At 39.9% G+C, this 18054-nt stretch overlaps 1 protein-coding gene and 1 long non-coding RNA gene across 2 annotated transcripts; both read right to left on the bottom strand.

Moving 5' to 3' along the window:
* Positions 1-764: 764 nt before the first annotated feature.
* On the bottom strand, positions 765-7387 carry LOC115682478 (uncharacterized). The gene is made up of 10 exons (XM_030606708.2): positions 6843-7387; positions 5664-5761; positions 5527-5572; positions 4555-4637; positions 4403-4467; positions 3182-3243; positions 2886-2945; positions 2633-2665; positions 1452-1517; positions 765-1353 (listed from the first exon to the last, which is right to left on the bottom strand). Exons 1-10 carry the CDS (start codon positions 7248-7250, stop codon positions 1309-1311), a joined length of 966 nt encoding a protein of 321 aa, XP_030462568.1. The 5' UTR covers positions 7251-7387; the 3' UTR covers positions 765-1308.
* Positions 7388-9754: 2367 nt separating this feature from the next.
* LOC130134981 (uncharacterized) lies at positions 9755-10713 on the bottom strand. Its single transcript, XR_008814481.1, has 2 exons — positions 10486-10713; positions 9755-10126 (listed from the first exon to the last, which is right to left on the bottom strand). It is a non-coding gene; the product is annotated as an uncharacterized LOC130134981 (long non-coding RNA).
* Positions 10714-18054: the final 7341 nt, after the last annotated feature.

Genomic DNA, 18054 nt, shown 5'->3' with positions numbered 1-18054 from the left:
TGAACTAAAAACAAGCTTAGAATAAAGAAAGATGACTTCCCTCTCGACAAAAAGGAAATCACTTTTCCTAAATCATCAAATAAATGAAAACTAACTATTTTTCTTGAAAATAATTTTCATGAAAAATATTTTCCTTTATCATTAACTTTCCGGTAAAACAAACACATCCTAAAATGTAAATCACAATCCCACACTGAAACAATGTTTGCACCGAATACTCTCTATCGTTCGGCATCAAGTGTCCTTCCAGCATACTAAATAGCAAATGTACGGTGTATAACGTAAAGAGAACAAGGATATGCCAGAAGATCATATCATCTAAATCTCAAAAAAATTGTGATTCCCGTTTCGTACTATGAGTAGAACGAGAATGTTGGCGAATATTTAAACTAGTCAGTCGCATTCTTGGCTTCACAGAGTTACATCTTATTCTCACACACAACGGTGAGAAAGCATGCGGAGGTTGGCATTTGCACATGAGAAAATTAGGCTACATGACCGAACGACCGATCGCTCGTCTCATGGTAGGTTTGGGACCATCGCCAGGAACATGAACAAGCATTACCGATTTCTTGCAAATTAAGAGAGAAAATCTTCTGATACAACTGAAAATTTGAGATCAGCTATCTTCACTGTCGATAAGAGAACTGAAACAAAACACTAACCAGAACCTGTCATCAACAAGAAGTGCATGAGTATGAGGCAAGAAAGCTACGTAGTTCTCGATGAACTAACGAGTGTCTAAAGACCTATACCTCAATGTATTAGCCAAATAATCTCAAGAACAAACATCTTTAAAACAATCATCCGAGCAAGCCATCTCACAATAAAAGATGGTAGAAGTTGCATTCCACATCCCAACCTATACATCAGTACCAGGATCTCCAACACATCCAAAAAACAAGGAAAAAAAAAAGACTGATGGATAAATTCCTTACGGATTACAAAATTCACGTCCATCATGTACAGTGTCCATATCTTTCCTAGACCAGACATCTCCTCAACTTCTATATCGACCTGAATTCTTGTAGACAGACCAAGCCAAATGATGTGAAGCAAGCTTTCTTCATGAGAAACCACTGGTCAAAGGGGCCAATAAAGAGGAATAGAAAGCATTAACGCAAATAATGACTACTTGCAGTTTTGCACCTTACCGCAGAGAGATTCTACCATTTACAATAAGACGGGCATAAGGGCAAAAGAACACTACAAGTTTAAGGCCTTTCTTTGGCATTGCTTCTTTAGCCAGACTGGTCTTTCAAGACAGCCACCTAACACCCTATATTCTGTGTCAGCCAAGCTCCTTTGTCATCTTTCTCCCATCAGTGATTCAAGCAGGGCAGCTTCTTCCTCCTGAGAGAGAGAGAGAGAGAGAGAGAGAGAGAGAGAGCAACCGTGTTATTATTTTCTTTACTAGCGTACATCCGGTATCAGCAAAAGATGACCCTTACCACTAAGGCATTGAACTCAGTCTCTTCATCTATGGCACTTATTATGCAAGGGTCCTCCAACAGATCCTAATAATTCAAAAAACAAAGAATTGTTTCAAAAATATTCCACATATTTGCATATTAATGTGGATTCAGTATTATGAAGTATATGCGTCGTAGACCCATCACAGAACTTGTCCATCACTTAGCTTTTTCATGTTGGAAATTAGAATCATAAATAATTGAATCGAATGATCTCTAGATTGATCAGAAGATCCTTTCAATTGGCTTTTGCCTTTCACATGAGCCGTTAGATCATGTGGGACCATGACTCTCTAGAAGCACACTAGCATTCATACTGAGTTTCCACCCACAGAGTAGAAAATAGATTGCTCGATAACAGACTTAATTACCATATACTATAGTTGTTGTCAGGATGGCATGAGAGAATAAGTCGCAACGCTAAATGCATTCTAGGTCCTTAAATTCTCCAGTACGGGATTAACTCACAGTCATCAGTGCATAAACATAATCAAGAATCCACTCGCACATATTCCAGCATATACACGACATCATGCTACACTATGATTTTCAACTCAATAACCCAGTAAGTATGTCAATTGTGAAGTATCACCTAAAAAACAATAACACCTCCAAGATCCTGGTTAGTATCTAATTTCCAAAGAATTGCAAAGCACAGCTTATTATGCCAGAGCACAACTATGTTTCCTTTAAACAGTTTTATAAATTAAAACATGTTACATAATAGAAAATCAAACAATTCTATATGATATTGAAAGAGAAGTTTGTTCTGTGCTCAATCAGAAACAGGTACAAAACAGCATGTGGAAAAACATGAGAAATCTGTCCACAACAAACATCAAGCTATCAGTTGGTCATCAAATCTTATTCCCAGTCTATGGTAATTCAATGATGTCCAAAAGCAGAAAATGACTAAAGCAACTCAAAACAGAAAGCACCAATCAACTGGAGATCTATCGACTTCAACTCAGTTGTGCACTCACAAACTTCTTGTATTTCAAGATAATATTACTTTTTATGGGGTAATTTAAACTGCTACAAAATAGCATAGAAGCCATCACTGCAATCTATAGGCAATGCATCCCTCAAAACACAAAAAATTAGTGACAAAAAAAATTCTATTCAAAATCAAAATTGCAATCAGGAAAAGAACTGCTTACATCATCAGCAATCTGCAACTGCCCATTGTGATCCTGCAGGACAAAATCCAGCTTGAGAGTTCATGGTTAACTCTAGCAATCACAATTTTTTCTACTCAGCTAATGGGCATCTAACAACATTCAACATAACAGGCAATGTTCTTTCTTCTACCTTTTTTGTGTATTGAAAAGCATGAGTAGAGGAATAAATCAATCACTTGATTTGGGTGAGAGCACAATTTTTTTCATTATGGCCTCAGTAGCAGGAACTTACCTTCACAGCAACAAAAAGAAGTGGATCAGAGGGTGTATAAATCATGTAATGTGCACCATCCTACAACCACAAAGCAACAGAAAGAGAGCATAATAGAATTAAAATCAATAGTTTCATCTAAAATGCCTAGTACCTTATCAATACAGGAGCTATCATGTTTGGAAACCGTTATCTAACGCTATTGATTAGTGCTGCAGGATCATACTGTCCAACACAACAGGTAAAATAGGACAAATGGAAACAAAGTGAAAGGAAAGAGAAAATCATTTCTACTGGGGAAATGATCATTGCATTACCATATGAAAGCATGTAATTTCCACTCCTTCAGTGGGTAAGCCATCAACATCTTGACCATCATCTGCAAGATAATAAGCATCTTGCTTCAATTGTCTTTCTGACAAATCCTCAGGTTTTGTTAATTGATGTTTGTAAATACATCACAAAAAGCAACTGACAAAAACATGGTATTTGCGGTTCCTTGCACATGGAAAGGGGAAGAGGAGAAGTACTTATAACAATTTCAAAGGTAACAATGACTCAAATAATCTGAACAGATAATGAGAATGCAAGCTTTTAGAAAATTGATTATCAAACAAGCAAATATTTCCGTTATAATTATTAAAATTCTAGTGGCACTTTCTAACATCAGGAAGCTGAAAGATGTATAGCATCAGTAATAATTCTGAAGCAAGATTTCATCATTTTATAGATCAAATTAAACCAACCAACATTCTAAATCTGAACTAAGTGCGCCGATTATCAGTGACTTCTTTCTAGATTTGGAAAAACAATTTAAGAATTTATGAAAGGTATTTTGATAGCAGAGTTTCAAATTAGATTGCTCGCCGCTGCCATATTTAAACCAAAACTCAAGTTAAATAAGATGGTCAAAAGTACCGGTCATGTTTAAAATTTATCATCAGCTTTGCAGTGAAACCGCATGCATAGAAATATAGGGATGCTCAGTAGTCTAAAGACACAACACATGAGTCTCCACTCTCCAGCATGGAGTTGATTCTCTAAGAAGTAATCTACTATCAGAAAACTCCCACAAACATAAGAATTCATTTCTAAATCCAATAATACACAGAAGGAGATGCCAAATGCATTAACTGAGGAAAGCCCCAACAGCTTTTATTTTACCTTCCAGAATTATAACCTTTTTACTCAGAGGAAGCAATAGAGAAAGAGAGAGACGATGATGAAGTGAGACGCCAGACCCTACTGAAGTATTGACTCATATATACAGGCATGCATTTCGCACCTGCTATATCAGTATGCCCATCACGTGTGACAAAAGGGGCCAGTGATGCATAAGCAACATATTGACTTACAAGGTTTGCGGGGGAGGCAGGCACTTGCATCAGCATTATCTTGCAAGCAATTATATGAGCTAAATATACCAGTCTACATGTGAATACACATACACCAATAATTGGCACAAGTATGTAAATGCAGTAAAATTAAGTATTTCAAGAGTCAGAATAAACATTTAATTCAGAAAAGAAGGTCATTACCTGTTCGGAAATCAAATATATCATCTTCCGAGTAGCAAAACCCTCCCCGAGCAGTATAACAGAATCTGTTAGGAACAATGCAAGCAAATTAATCCAGCAAAAATACATTTGAAGGGGTAAAAAATAAAGTTCTTATAGTAGAGAGTACTCACCCGCTATATACCAAGTGCATGTGTATCTTTGCAAGAGCAAAAGCTGCAGTAGGGAGTATTGATTCAACTTCTTCGTCACTTACCTAATAAAACAAACTTAGTGAATCTCAACGAGCAAAATATGGATACCACAGCAACAATAGTTCAAGACATTTTTGTAGCTTTAGAAGTCAATGCCCATTACAACACAGGAGAATCTTCCCGATAAAGAACTTCATAGCTACCATTAGCCATCATTCTTAGTATAGCTACAAGAGAAAAACTAACAACTGATTGGAAGTACATGGAGCTTCTCAAGTCCACTCTCACCCAGCCTTTCACACATCCTGTTCTTCTCCCTCCCTACTCCGTCACATCTTAGCTAATTTAGTTATATTTTTCAGAACAGTCATCTTGCTATTGCTCCTTTTTGCTTAACAAAAATAATCTAAGATTTCATTGAAAGAAACAAGATCTCCTCAGAAGTCACTGAGTTGAAGGAAAGAATAACTCATAATCATTCAAGAATTGTGAACCATAAGAAAACTACATCGCAAATGCATTTAGCTCCGTGCGTATGCATAAAACCCTATAATGCATCCTCCTAGTATCTTAGGTTGAAAAACAATGAGCTATTGACATTTCAAATGCTATGGGAAAGTTGTAAGAGAGGCTGGAGAGAATCAACAAGGGGAAAAAGGCATTCACACAAGGAAGAAACATGCAAATCTCAGGTTGAAAAACAATGGGATATTGACATTTCAAATGCTACGGGAAAATTGTAAGAGAGGCTAGAGAGAATCAACAATGGGAAAAAGGCCTTCACACGAGGAAGAAACACGCCAATCAAACAAAAGAAAATGTAAAAGTAGAAAAATTCCACATACATCAATAAGACACCAAACCACTAGTATCAAGAGATTTGTCAACAACAAAAACAGACCTGAATAACTTCAATACTAAAGAACTTTAAATTAGAGACAATGCACATACAGCTGACCAGCCATCAATATTGGTGCTCTTCAATATCTGGACGGGCCTGCTCAAAAACCAAATCCATGTTATAGATAGTAAACGAGGGGACAACTCTATACTTTATAGCCTAGTGTTGCAATGGAACCATAGCTTACGTGTCTGCAGGGCAAAGCAGCATACATTCATCACCGCTTGAACTTCTGAAAATTCTCCTTATAACACACTCCAAGGGAAAGTTGTTAGTAGGATCAACCTGCCAATGACCACTTCAAAAGTCATGAAAACTTGAATTTATCACGAAAAGAAATCTTTATAAAAGAGAGACATAAGACTGAGAAATAATATGTTTAAAGGAAAGTGCATTTGTTATATATCCAATATAACCAGAGCGAATCGTCAAATACCTAAGCCAAAAGTGTGCCTTAGTTTGTACAGATATGACAGCACAAAACACAGATTGTGGATGTCATCGTGGCCAGGTAGCGCATTAAAATACAAATCCAGGGTATGATAATCCTAAGAAACTAGCATACCAGCACCACAGCATACAACACTCAAAGTATCTAATAGTGAAATTATTCACAGAGAAAAATCTTGTACATACTAATAATTCAAAGAACGCTGCCATTGAAAAGGACTACTCCTTCAATCACTTTTCGAATTTAGGAACAGTGTAGTCCGCTACATAAGTTAAAAGTTCCCTTATATTCCTATTTCATTAATAACAGCAAATTTTCATTGAAATGGTACGAAGGGGGTGCCGACCCCTGTGGAAAAATCATCTACAAGGTAAGGCGTTTGACAGATGTAACTGTAACGCATCAAGATCTGCCAATCTAGTGTGATAATTAATGGAAAAGATAATGCAAAAGAGCCATGAGTCATATTTACTTACCTCACATTCCTATTTCACTTTATCCCCTCAACCTCAATTTTTTCGTGTTCTACTGGATAGCTAAGAAAAAAACTATACAAGGAGTGGATTTGAACTGAGATTGGAGCCTAATATATAGTATTCTCAGTAAATTCTTATCTTTCAAAGAACACATCCATCCCACATTGCGGATATGAAGAACAGTTGTCTTAAAACAATCATCCATGTTGCCCACCACTGAGCTTTCAGTCATCAAGCAACCCTCAGATCAAATTTGGCATTGGACTCCCAACAATAGACCTAAAATGCACAGAAGTGTATTGCAGAAGCCAGGAAAAAAAAAACACCATGGACGAGTTCAAACGCGGAATCCCAAATTAACACAACAACCGACAAAGAGAATCACCAACCGACCACGCAAAACAGCAGAAAAGACACACAGGAACCCGACTCAACTCACAATCGCAACCAGGCGCTTGTCCGAAGCCATGACGACCCTGCCCTGATCATCCACCACGAACCCGGCGGGCGGCTTCGGCAACGGCGTGGGATGAAACCCCGCCGCCAACGAACGCTCCCCATCGTCCTCGCCGATAACGAAATTATCGACGACCTCGACATCCTTCGCGTCGCCCGACTTCTTCTTCCTCTTGCCGGCGCCGGAGGACTGGCGCTTCTTCACCGGGCTGCCCTGCGGCTTCGAGGCGCGGCAGAGGAGGGGACCGGAGGCATTCGGCCTCGGGTTCGAGACCGCGAGGAGCGACCGGAGCGAAGGTCGCCCGGGGCTACTACGGCGGCGGTGGGGGGAGAAGGATAGGCCGTGGAGAGAAGTGAGAGCGGGAGGAGCGGAGGTCGAGACGAAGGACATCCTGCCGCGCTGCGCCGGGAGCGGCGGGGGGCTCGGTCGCCGGAAGGGTTCGAGCTTCGGAGGTCGCGTGGTTAGTCTGCAATGGCGGAAGAAGAAGAAGAAGGAAGAAGAATCATCTCTTGCTGCAGAGACAGCGCAAAATGAAGCGGCATTTTCTTAGCTAACACTGAAATATCTTTCGGATTATTTATTTTTATTTTTTGCAGTAATTAAAAGTGAAAAAGAACATAGAAAAGAAAATCGTTAATAAATTAGCTTAATACCACGAAAATCCTTAAATTAGTACACACATGACAAATTTACCCCAAATTTAATTTTTTGACCACGAAAACCTCCAAACCGGTACACCCTTGACAATTTTACCTTTCCTTAGTTTCCGTGAAATTTTACCGTTAAATTTCCGAGTTTGATGTCACGTGCCAGTTGACGAGTGTACCAGTTTGGGTTTATAAGTGTACTAGTCTGTGATTTTTCATTAAGGGTGAGCAAGATGGATCACCCAAACCGGGACCGGACCGGACCGGACCAATCGGCTCTCGAGAATATCAGTCCGATTCTCGGTTCCTAAAAGTGGAACCGGTTTCCGGACGGTCTGGTTCCCAGTTCTAGGGTGTGAACCAGATCGGACTGATAAATATATATATTTCTAATTTTTTCATATATATATTTATTTACTTTTTAAATTTTTTTTAAAAAATAGAAAGTCTAATTTAATTTTCCCAATTCCTTATTGCCTTTACCAATAAGTGATTGGTCCTATTGGAACTGGACCAAACCGGACCGAACTTCGGTCCGGTCTGGTCCACGGTCCCAAGGCAAGCCGATCTGATCTCCAGTCCTAAAAACTGAGAATTGGTCCTCCTGATCTGGTTATCGGTTCTTGAGTTGGATCGGACCGGACCGGGAACTGCTCACCCCTACATTTCATAGTATTAATCCAATTTAATGGAAGGTAAATTTATCACAAATGTACTGGTTTGGGGTTTTTGGCAGTTAAGAAATTAATTTTGGATAAATTTGTCACAGGTGTATCAGTTTGGAGTTTTTATTGTCAAAAAATTAATTTGGAGTAAATTTATCACGGATGTACCAATTCGAGCTTTTTCCATGATATTAACCCAATAGATTAATAGAGCAATTTTCAGAAAAAAAAAATTCCATGTATCTCGCTATGACATGTTTGCAAAAGGATATTTTGCACCGGTGTAAATAGAGAAAAATTAGTACATATCGAGGTTTTCTAAATCACGTGGAACAAGAGACTTAATCTTCGATATGTATGCCTTAAGCGAGAAATAAGATAATTAATTTTTTGTCAAAAGTAAATAAACAAATGGTAAAGCTACCAAGTATTCGATAAATTTTAAGGACCAAGCAAGAGAGTGAGAATGTCGCGAGATCTTAATAAACAAAAGGGAAATTTCGAGATATAAATACATTATATACTTAAATTTTCGAGATAATGACACAAACCGTCCTTATGTTTTAGCCCAATATATAATGTGGTTCCCGAACTTTAAATTCGATCAATATGGTCCCTGAACTTGAGCCTAATATATAATATCGTCCATAAACTTTTGATTTATTTAATGCGGTCCCCTAACTTTTGGTACATATTTAATTTGATCTTTGAACTGTATGAAATGTTCAACGTTGTCCTTAAACTTGATTTAATAGAATAACAACATTGAACATTTCCAAACAATTTAGGAACTAAATTGAATATGTACCAAAAGTTAGGAGACCACACTGAATATATTAAAAGTTTGGGGGTGCATTGCATATTGGGTTACAGTTCAAGAATCACGTTAAATAAATTTAAAGTTCAAATACAATATTGTACATTTTGCTAAAGTTCAGAGATCATTTATGCCATTTACCCTAAGTTTGCGTTTGAGATTCTACAATGGAGATTGTAACTTTCCCTATAAACGAGTACAAGCCAAATGAAGTTTACAAATCTCCAAAAATTATCATAAAGTTCCTAAACTTACCGATAACGCGTTATACCCCCTTTTTTTTTAATATCTCATTTTTCCAGGGCACTGGACATGCCGGAATCCGACCCGACATGATTCATCTTTTTGGCATCCGTTCAATGCTCAACCACAAGAGAACCATGTATTGATTAAACAGGAAGCTGTCAATATCTCCAAAGCATATTTTACGTCGGAGGGACTCTTTAACATTCTCCTTTTCGTTTCGGTCCCTCGCCAGATTTTTCGCTACCAAATTATGAATTTTTCTGCTAGCAAAACGGGCAACGAGGGAATAAAGTGATAGCAAAGCAGTCAATGAGAGACTTGGCATGCAAGATTTGCATGAGTTAGATTCATTCTAGGACAACGGAAGGGATGATTGAAGATAAAACCAGCAGCGTATCCCATGATAATACTGCTAAAATGGTTTCATCTCAAGGGAAGAATGAAGCCTCCCGCTCGCAATTGGTATATGAGACGCCTTGATTCGAAGATCCGACAGCATTTTCATATGATGCACGGGAATCTATGTCGCAGATCTTGCAATTATTCATAAATATGCACCGTGGGTAAATTTCAGAGAGCACTGTTTGATGCCTTCTGACATAGTAAAGCCGATTGATATCGCAAACTAGCATGTCCTCTGCACAGCTTTTGCTGGAAAATGGAAAAGAACCTAAATCTCACAAATTATAAGCCGAGTAGCTACTTTCGCGAAATAGAGAGTAGAAAAGATATCATGGAATGGAACCTCCGGCTTCTGATCTGCTCTCTGCTAGTTCAATATCACATGCAGACTGCTTCCACGGCTAGTTTCTTCGTCGAACCAGGACACGGGTCCTTACTGAAGTCCCCTTCGGTTAGCTCTATAGTACATTCATTTCTGTTTAGGCAGGCCTGCGGCGACGAAGTGTGTCAGAGAGGTTACAATGCTATGCAAATAAATCATTTCTACTCTTAAGACATGAACTTCTATAGAAGCTACAAGCCTGAATACGAAATTAGATAACTAGAACATGGCAAAGACCTTCAGCAACAATCAAGAGGACTGTGCGTCCAGAGGCGGTATAGGTGAAAAAGCATCGAGTCAAGTAGATGTTTAAGGTATTATCACTGGTGTTGTAGAATGTGATTCACTTTCAGGATAAAAAAGTCTGAGCTTTGCCCTCGGCTCATAGGCAGATGACGTCAAATCAGTAACACGTTGAGTTTAGATAATGTTGATCATTATTAGAAGCCAATAGCGCTAGACTCACCTTTTCAACCACGGATTTGGACGAGGGATCGTGGCAGTCCCCCAAGCTGTAAGATCCACAAGATCCTGCCGGATTCCCAAAGCTTGCAAAATTAACAGCAGATATTTGGGTAGAATCGGGGCATTTCAAGTGAGCTCTGGGTGCTTTATCTTGACTGCTGTCATCATCTATATCTGGCTTCCAAGATTCTAAGTCGATGGATGGGTAATCTTCTGCAATAGAGCTGCAAACAGTCACTACAAAAAAATCGGGTTTTTCCGACGAAAATTTCCGACGAAAAATTTTTCGAGCACTTTTCGTCGGAAATTTCCGACGAAATTTCCGACGGAGCACTTTTCGTCGGAAATTTCCGACGAAATTTTCCGACGGAGCATTTTTCGTCGGAAATCTCCGACGAAATTTTCCGACGAAAAAATTTTCGTCAGAAATTTCCGACGATTTTATTTTTCGCGGAACTTTTCATTGCAAATTTCCAACGAAAATTTTTTCGTCGCAAATTTCCAACGAATTTTTGCGACGAAATTTTTTTCGTAGCAAATTTCCAACGAATTTTTTCGACGAAAAAATTTTCGTCGGAAATTTCCGACGAATTTTATTCGTGGCAAATTTGCAATACGAAATATGATGTATTTGATATCTGTCCCGACCCCTAATTTCTCTCTGTCGACTGATTCCTCTTATCCTCTCGCTGTTCTCTCTCCGTCTCTCTCTTTAATTTCTCTCGAATTACTTATCGGTGCACGCGCAAATCAATCTCGGTAAAGCTTTTTCGCCGGTAAGTGTCGTGGCTAATTTCATGAATAATTGGCGACGAAAACGGTTCGTCGCAAAATTATTCTTCGCTGGATTTGTATTTGTTGGTGTTATTAAAAAAAAAATTTTCCTTTCCTCACTGGTTTGGCCGATCGCCGGCCATGGGGCGAGGTCCGGTGGCCTGGCCATGGCCGTCGGTCAACCTCGCCGACGCACAGGCGGGCTAGCCTCGCCGGCCAAGCTCGCCGGCCATGGCGAGCTCGGCCCGCGCCGGCGCGAGGCAGCCCTCGCCGGCACCGGCGAGCTCGAGCTCGCCCGGATGTGGGCGAGATCCGGGCCTCGCCCGGCCATGGCGAGCTCGAGCTCGCCGGCGGCTTGGCGCCCTCGCCGCACCGGCGAGGGCCGAGCTAGCGGGCGGCTTGGCTGGCCATCGCCGGCATCGGCGAGGGCCGAGCTCGCCATGGCCGGCGAGCTCGAGGTCGCCCGGATCTGGGCGAGATCCGGGCGAGCTCGCCATGGCCGGCGAGCTCGAGCTCGCCCGGACCTCGGCGAGATCCGGGCGAGCTCGAGCTCGCCGGCGGCTTGGCGGCCATCGCCGGCCGGCGAGGGCCGAGCTCGCCATGGCCGGCGAGCTCCCGGCTCGCCCGGACCTCGGCGAGATCCGGGCGACCTCGAGCTCGCCGGCGGCTTGGGCGGCCCTCGCCGGCAGGCGAGGGCCGAGCTCGCCATGGCCGGCGAGCTAATGCTCGCCGCGGCTTGGCGGCCCTCGCCGGCAGGCGAGGGCCGAGCTCCCCATGGCCGGCGAGCTCGAGCTCGCCCGGATCTGGGCGAGCTAATGCTCGCCCGCGGCTTGGCCGGCCCTCGCCGCATCGGCGAGGCCGAGGCTCGCCATGGCCGGCGAGCTCGAGCTTGCCCGGATCCGGGCGAGTTCGGGCGAGCTCGCCGGCCATGGCGAGCTCGGCCCGCCCGGTTCCGGCCAGGGCGCCTCGCCGCCGGCGAGCTCGATGTCGCCCGAACTTGCCCAGGGCGAGCTCGCCGGTCGCCGGACCGCGACCGGCCAAGAAGAAAGGACAAAAAAAAAAAAAGAAAAAAAAAGAAAATATAAAAGATAATTAAAAAATTAATTTTAAGTCATTTGTTTTTATTTCAGGTACGTGTCTATTTGAAGGTCTCGCAATCCAAGTGAACGTTGCAATTCTCATCAAATAGACCACTTTCTACTACAAAAGTTTCAGTCAAATACTTGGTAAGTTTTCTTGACATGGTAATTTTTTCATTTTTTTCAAGTTGAAAGTAATTATTTCGTAAAAAAGAAAATTGTAATTGTTAGAATTTTATGGTTTTAATTAACAATATTAAACAATAGATATGATATTTTTAATATTGTACGAGAATTTTTTTATTTTTATACAGACACAATGCAAAGAGACAGGGGTTGGATGTATAATAAGAACCTACCTGGACGTCAAGGATTGACCGATGAGTTTCGAATCGGGGTGGAACTATTTTTGGACTTTGCTAGTAATAAATATGAGTTCATGGATGGAAATAAGTTAAGGTGTCCATGTAGAAAGTGCAGTAATGGAAAATTTCAAGACATTGACATAGTTAGAGAACATCTTTGTAGATTTGGGTTTACTCTGAACTATTATAATTGGACTTAACACGGTGAACCATTTATATCTGATAGCGGATATCGAAGAAGCGACCAAATGTTTGTTAGGGAAGAATGTAGCTATTATGACCAATTGAATCCATATCAGGGGATGGTGTTTGATGAAGCAGGCCATAATTTTTTTCCAGAATCGAATCTTGCAAGTACTAGTTTAACTCCTCCACTTGAACAAGTGGGAACTAGTCATGCATCACAATTGGAAGAGGCAGGAGTTACAGGTTTTGATGAGAATGTGTGTGATGGAACTTTTCAATCTAATCGGTTATGGGAAGAGTTGAAAACAGCAGATGAACCTTTATGGGCGAGGTTGTGACAACCACACGAAAGTATCGTGTGACAAGAAAGATTAAATATCAAGGCGAGCATAATGTGTCTGTGGATTGCTTCAACTCTTTTGTTGAAGTAATGCGGGAAACAATGCCTCGTGATAACATCATGCCAAGTGACTTTTACGATATGAAAAAGCTAGTGGAAAATTTAGGTCTTCCAGTTGTAAGGATTGATGTATGTAGTATGGGTTGTATGTTATATTGGAGAGATGATGAAAATGCAGAATCTTGCAAATTCTGCAGCCAACCTAGGTACAAGATTAACAGGCGGCAAGGTCGTAATCAGAAGCGTAGACCATGTAAATAAATGTTCTACTTGCCCTTAATCCCTAGGTTGCAAAGGCTTTATGCGTCTCAAGCTACTGCTGAACACATGACTTGGCATGCAAATCATGAAACAGAAGAGGATCTAATGTGTCATCCTTCGATGCGAGAGGCATGGAAACAATTTGATAGAACATATCCCGAGTTTGCGATAGAGCCTCGAAACATCGGGTTAGGTCTCGTGTGCGATGGTTTTGCCCCATTTGGGAAATCGGGAAAAAGTTATTCATGTTGGCCGTTATCTTAACTCCGTACAATCTTCCACCCGGTATGTGCATGAAGACACCTTATATGTTTTTGACATTGATCGTGGTAGCCCGCAAAATCCGAAAAAGTTGATAGATGTTTATATGCAACCATTGATTGAAGAGTTACAACGGCTATGGGATGAAGGTGTCCCTACGTATGACGTTTCTACCGATTAAACATTTGTAATGAAGGCTGCTCTTCTTTGGACGATAAATGACTTTCCAGCTTATGGAATGTTATCTGGATGGAGTACAGCTGGGATCTTAGGATGTCCGATATGTATGGAGATATCGAAGTCATTCAGATTAAAGTACGGTAAGAAGGCCAGCTATTTTGACTGTCATAGGCAATTTTTGCCGCTAAAGCATACATTCAGAAGGAATAAAAAAGAGTTTATCAAGAATAGGATCGAAAGAACATATCCACCATTGAGGTTGACCGGTGATCAAATTTGGGAGCGAGTGCAGGAGTTTCCAACGGTTGTTGAAAACCCTCACGGCACAACTATTGGGTACGGAAGTACACATAAATGGACTAAGCGCAGTATATTTTGGGATCTACCATATTGGAAGGCCCATCTTATTCATCATAATCTTGACGTCATGCACATAGAGAAGAACGTTTTCGATAATGTCATAAATACTGTGATGGATGTCACTTGGAAAAACAAAAGACAACTTGAACGCAAGAAAAGATATGAGGATATTTGCGATCGGCCAACACTAGATGTGGATGCAAGCAGCGGGGGACCAAAACCAAAAGCGGTTTATACATTGGACAAGAAGCGGAGACGGGTCGTTTGTCAATGGTTGAAATCGGTGCGATTTCCGATGGATATGCTTCGAATCTAGGGAGATGCGTTGATTTGAATGAATGCAAGTTGATAGGTCTGAAGAGTCATGATTGTCACGTATTTATGGAAAGACTAATTCCAATAGCCTTCAAGGAACTTTTACCAAACTTTGTTTGGGGCGCCATTACGAGTTAAGTAATTTCCGCACGATATTTGCTCAACATTGAAAGCATCACATATGGAGAAACTAGAGAGAGATATTCCAATTATTCTTTGCAACTTAGAAAGGATATTTCCTCCATCGTTCTTTGATTCAATGGAGCATCTCTTAGTTCACTTGCCTTATGAGGCCAAAGTTGCAGGTCCCGTCCAATTTCGATGGATGTATCCATTTGAGAGGTAAGTTTTTTGTTAAATAAATTTTAAAGTACTTCATTATATATTATGTTCCGATAAATTTTTTTGTATTGCAACTAGGTTCTTATATCATTTGAAGAAAAAAGTGAAGAATAAGGCATGTGTCGAAGCTTCAATTTGTAATGCATATATTGTGGAAGAAGTGACAACATTTGCATCATACTATTTTGAGCCGCACGTGCGGGCAAGAGGCGGAGAGCAGGAAGAAATGATGAGGGCCCCATTGATCCCAATTGCAAATCATTCTCTATTTTCAATTATTTGAGTCGACCAAGCGGCGCAAGTAAGTTTCGGCACTTAACAGGTGAAGAAAAGCAGGCAGCCCATACATATATTTTACTGAACTGTCCAGAAGTTGAGCCATACTTCAAGTAAGTGTACATTTGTAAGTATATGTATTGTGTGTCAAAGATTTGCTAATATATAAATGGTATTTGTTAATAGGATTTTCCAAAATTCAATGTTTGGACTACCACCGAATGAGTTCGACCGTTTGTGCCAGGAACAATTTGCAACATGGTTCACAACATATGTAAGTTGTATGTGGAAGAAATGCAAGTTATTCGAATTTTTTATACATCATATATTAAAATATATATTATTGACATTACGTATGTGACCTTAGATTCACAGTAATCATGATCATGCGACGGAGCAAGGATTGCTATATCATCGGCGTGGGGTCCAAAGTCCGAGTACGAACTTGGCCAGCATATTTCATAAACGGGTACAATTTTCACACTCGAACATATGGAATGGGAAAAGCCACAATGAATAGTGGTGTGTGTGTTCGATCATCCAATGGTGGCGATTCGAAAGATGATTTTTATGGGTTGTTGGATGAAATCGTAGAGATAGAGTACCATGGACCATTAATTTTGCGGGTTGTGTTATTTAAGTGCATATGGTTCGACCCGTCAAAGGAATGAATGTGCATACGAAGTTTAATTTGGTTGAAGTAAATCACAAGAAAAGATATATGAAATATGAACCATTTGTCTTAGCACAACAAGCAATTCAAGTATATTATGCATCATATCCTAGTTTGAAACGTGACAAAGCCGATTGGTGGGCTGTATGTAAAACCAAAGCACGGAAAAAATCGAGGAACACTGGAAGGACACAACATATCAACAAGAGAAAGTTTGTCACACGATTGAAACCGATGAATATACCATTCCAACTTTACGAGATCCATGTGGAGCGATGATCGATGTGGATCCAACTGAAATTCGCGAATCAAATTTTGAAGTTGGTATAGAACTTGATTATGAGACAGATGATGAAGATGATGCGCATGAAGTAGATGAAGACGAAGATGAAGACGAAGACGAAGCTGCAGATGAAGATGAAGATGAAGATGAAGATGAAGATGAAGAATATGATTTTTGATACTTTTCACTATTTATGTGCAATTATTATTATTATTGCGACATGTTTTTTTTTTCTCATAAATTTTTGTTATTGTTGTTGTCGTCGTTGTTGTTATAATTAGAATCATGACTAATTCGCCACAGAATTAAAATAGTAGGGAAAAATATTAGAATTTTGCAACGAATTAGCATTTCGTTGGAAAAATTTCCAACGAATTATCATTTCGTTGGAAAAATTTCCAACGAATGAAAATTCGTTGGAAATGTTTCCAACGAAATGTAAATTCGTTGGAAATGTTTCCAACGAAATGTTTTCCAACGAATTTACATTTCGTTGGAAACATTTCCAACGAATTTACATTTCGTTGGAAACATTTCCAACGAATTTACATTTCGTTGGAAACATTTCCAACGAATTTTCATTCGTTGGAAAAAATTTCCAACGAAATCCAAATTCGTTGGAAATTTTTCCAACGAAATGCAATGTCGTTGGAAACCATTTCCAACGAATTTGCATTCGTTGGAAACCATTTCCAACGAAATCCAAATTCGTTGGAAACATTTCCAACGACATTGCATTTCGTTGGAAAAAGTTTCCAACGAATTTGGATTTCGTTGGAAATTTTTTCCAACGACATAGTATTTCGTTGGAAAAATTGCCAACGACTTTGTATTTCATTGGAAAAATTTCCAACGAATTTTCATTCGTTGGAACCGTTTCCAACGAAATCGAAATTGGTTGGAATAATTTCCAACCAATTCTATTTTCGTTGGAAAAGTTTCCAACGACATCCCAATTCGTTGGAAACATTTCCAACGAATTTGCATTTTGTTGGAAAGATTTCCAACCAATTTCCATTTTGTTGGAAAAATTTCCAACGAACTATAAATTCGTTGGAAATCTCAAAATAATTTTCCCGCAAAAAAATATATAAGCAAATATTTTGCCACGAATATGAAATTTGTGGGAGAAACCGTAGGAAATTTCCAACGACGTCCAAAGTCGTTGGAAATTTCCCACAAAATTGAAATTCGTGGGAAATTTTCCAGCAATTTTCTCACGAATTTCAAATTTTCGGAAATTTCCCACTAACTTCAATTTCGTTGGAAATTTCGTGGGACATTTCCAACGAATTAAAAATCGTTGGAAATTTGCCTTGAATTACATCGAAATATTTTAAATCGTACGAATTTCCAACGAATATATGCCCATGTGGAGATTCGTAAGTACTTCATTTTTTTACGTATATATAAATTATCGATGTAAATAAAATTGTTCGTGTTGCGAATTATCCATATGCTTCATTGTCTCATTGTCCGTATTGTTATAACATGTTTTCAGATTCACGGATTCTACGCATGTTGTGAGGGAACTGAATAAAATAGTCAATAACTTGGATGGGCCAGTTTATTACTTTTAGCGGCGCTCCCGCGAGAACTAAAGACTTTGTGGTGGAATGAGTTTAAGGTTAGTGTTGTCTTCCTTCACAAACTAAGTTCGGTGTAGCATATTGATGGTCAATAATGAATTTTGTCACGAATTGTCTGGTACATTGTAATGGATATGTGACATGTGACCCTAGTGGATAATTTTCAGTTGTTTTTCTATTAATTGTAGCGTAAGTTCACGTGGGATGAAATGGAAGAGGATGAGGT

Source organism: Syzygium oleosum, unplaced genomic scaffold (genome assembly GCF_021117445.2).
Source record: "Syzygium oleosum isolate NSW1041296 unplaced genomic scaffold, Sole_v2.1 Sole_v2.26, whole genome shotgun sequence".
In the NCBI taxonomy this organism is placed as follows: Eukaryota; Viridiplantae; Streptophyta; class Magnoliopsida; order Myrtales; family Myrtaceae; genus Syzygium; species Syzygium oleosum.
This window is presented reverse-complemented; position numbering and strand designations above follow the sequence as displayed.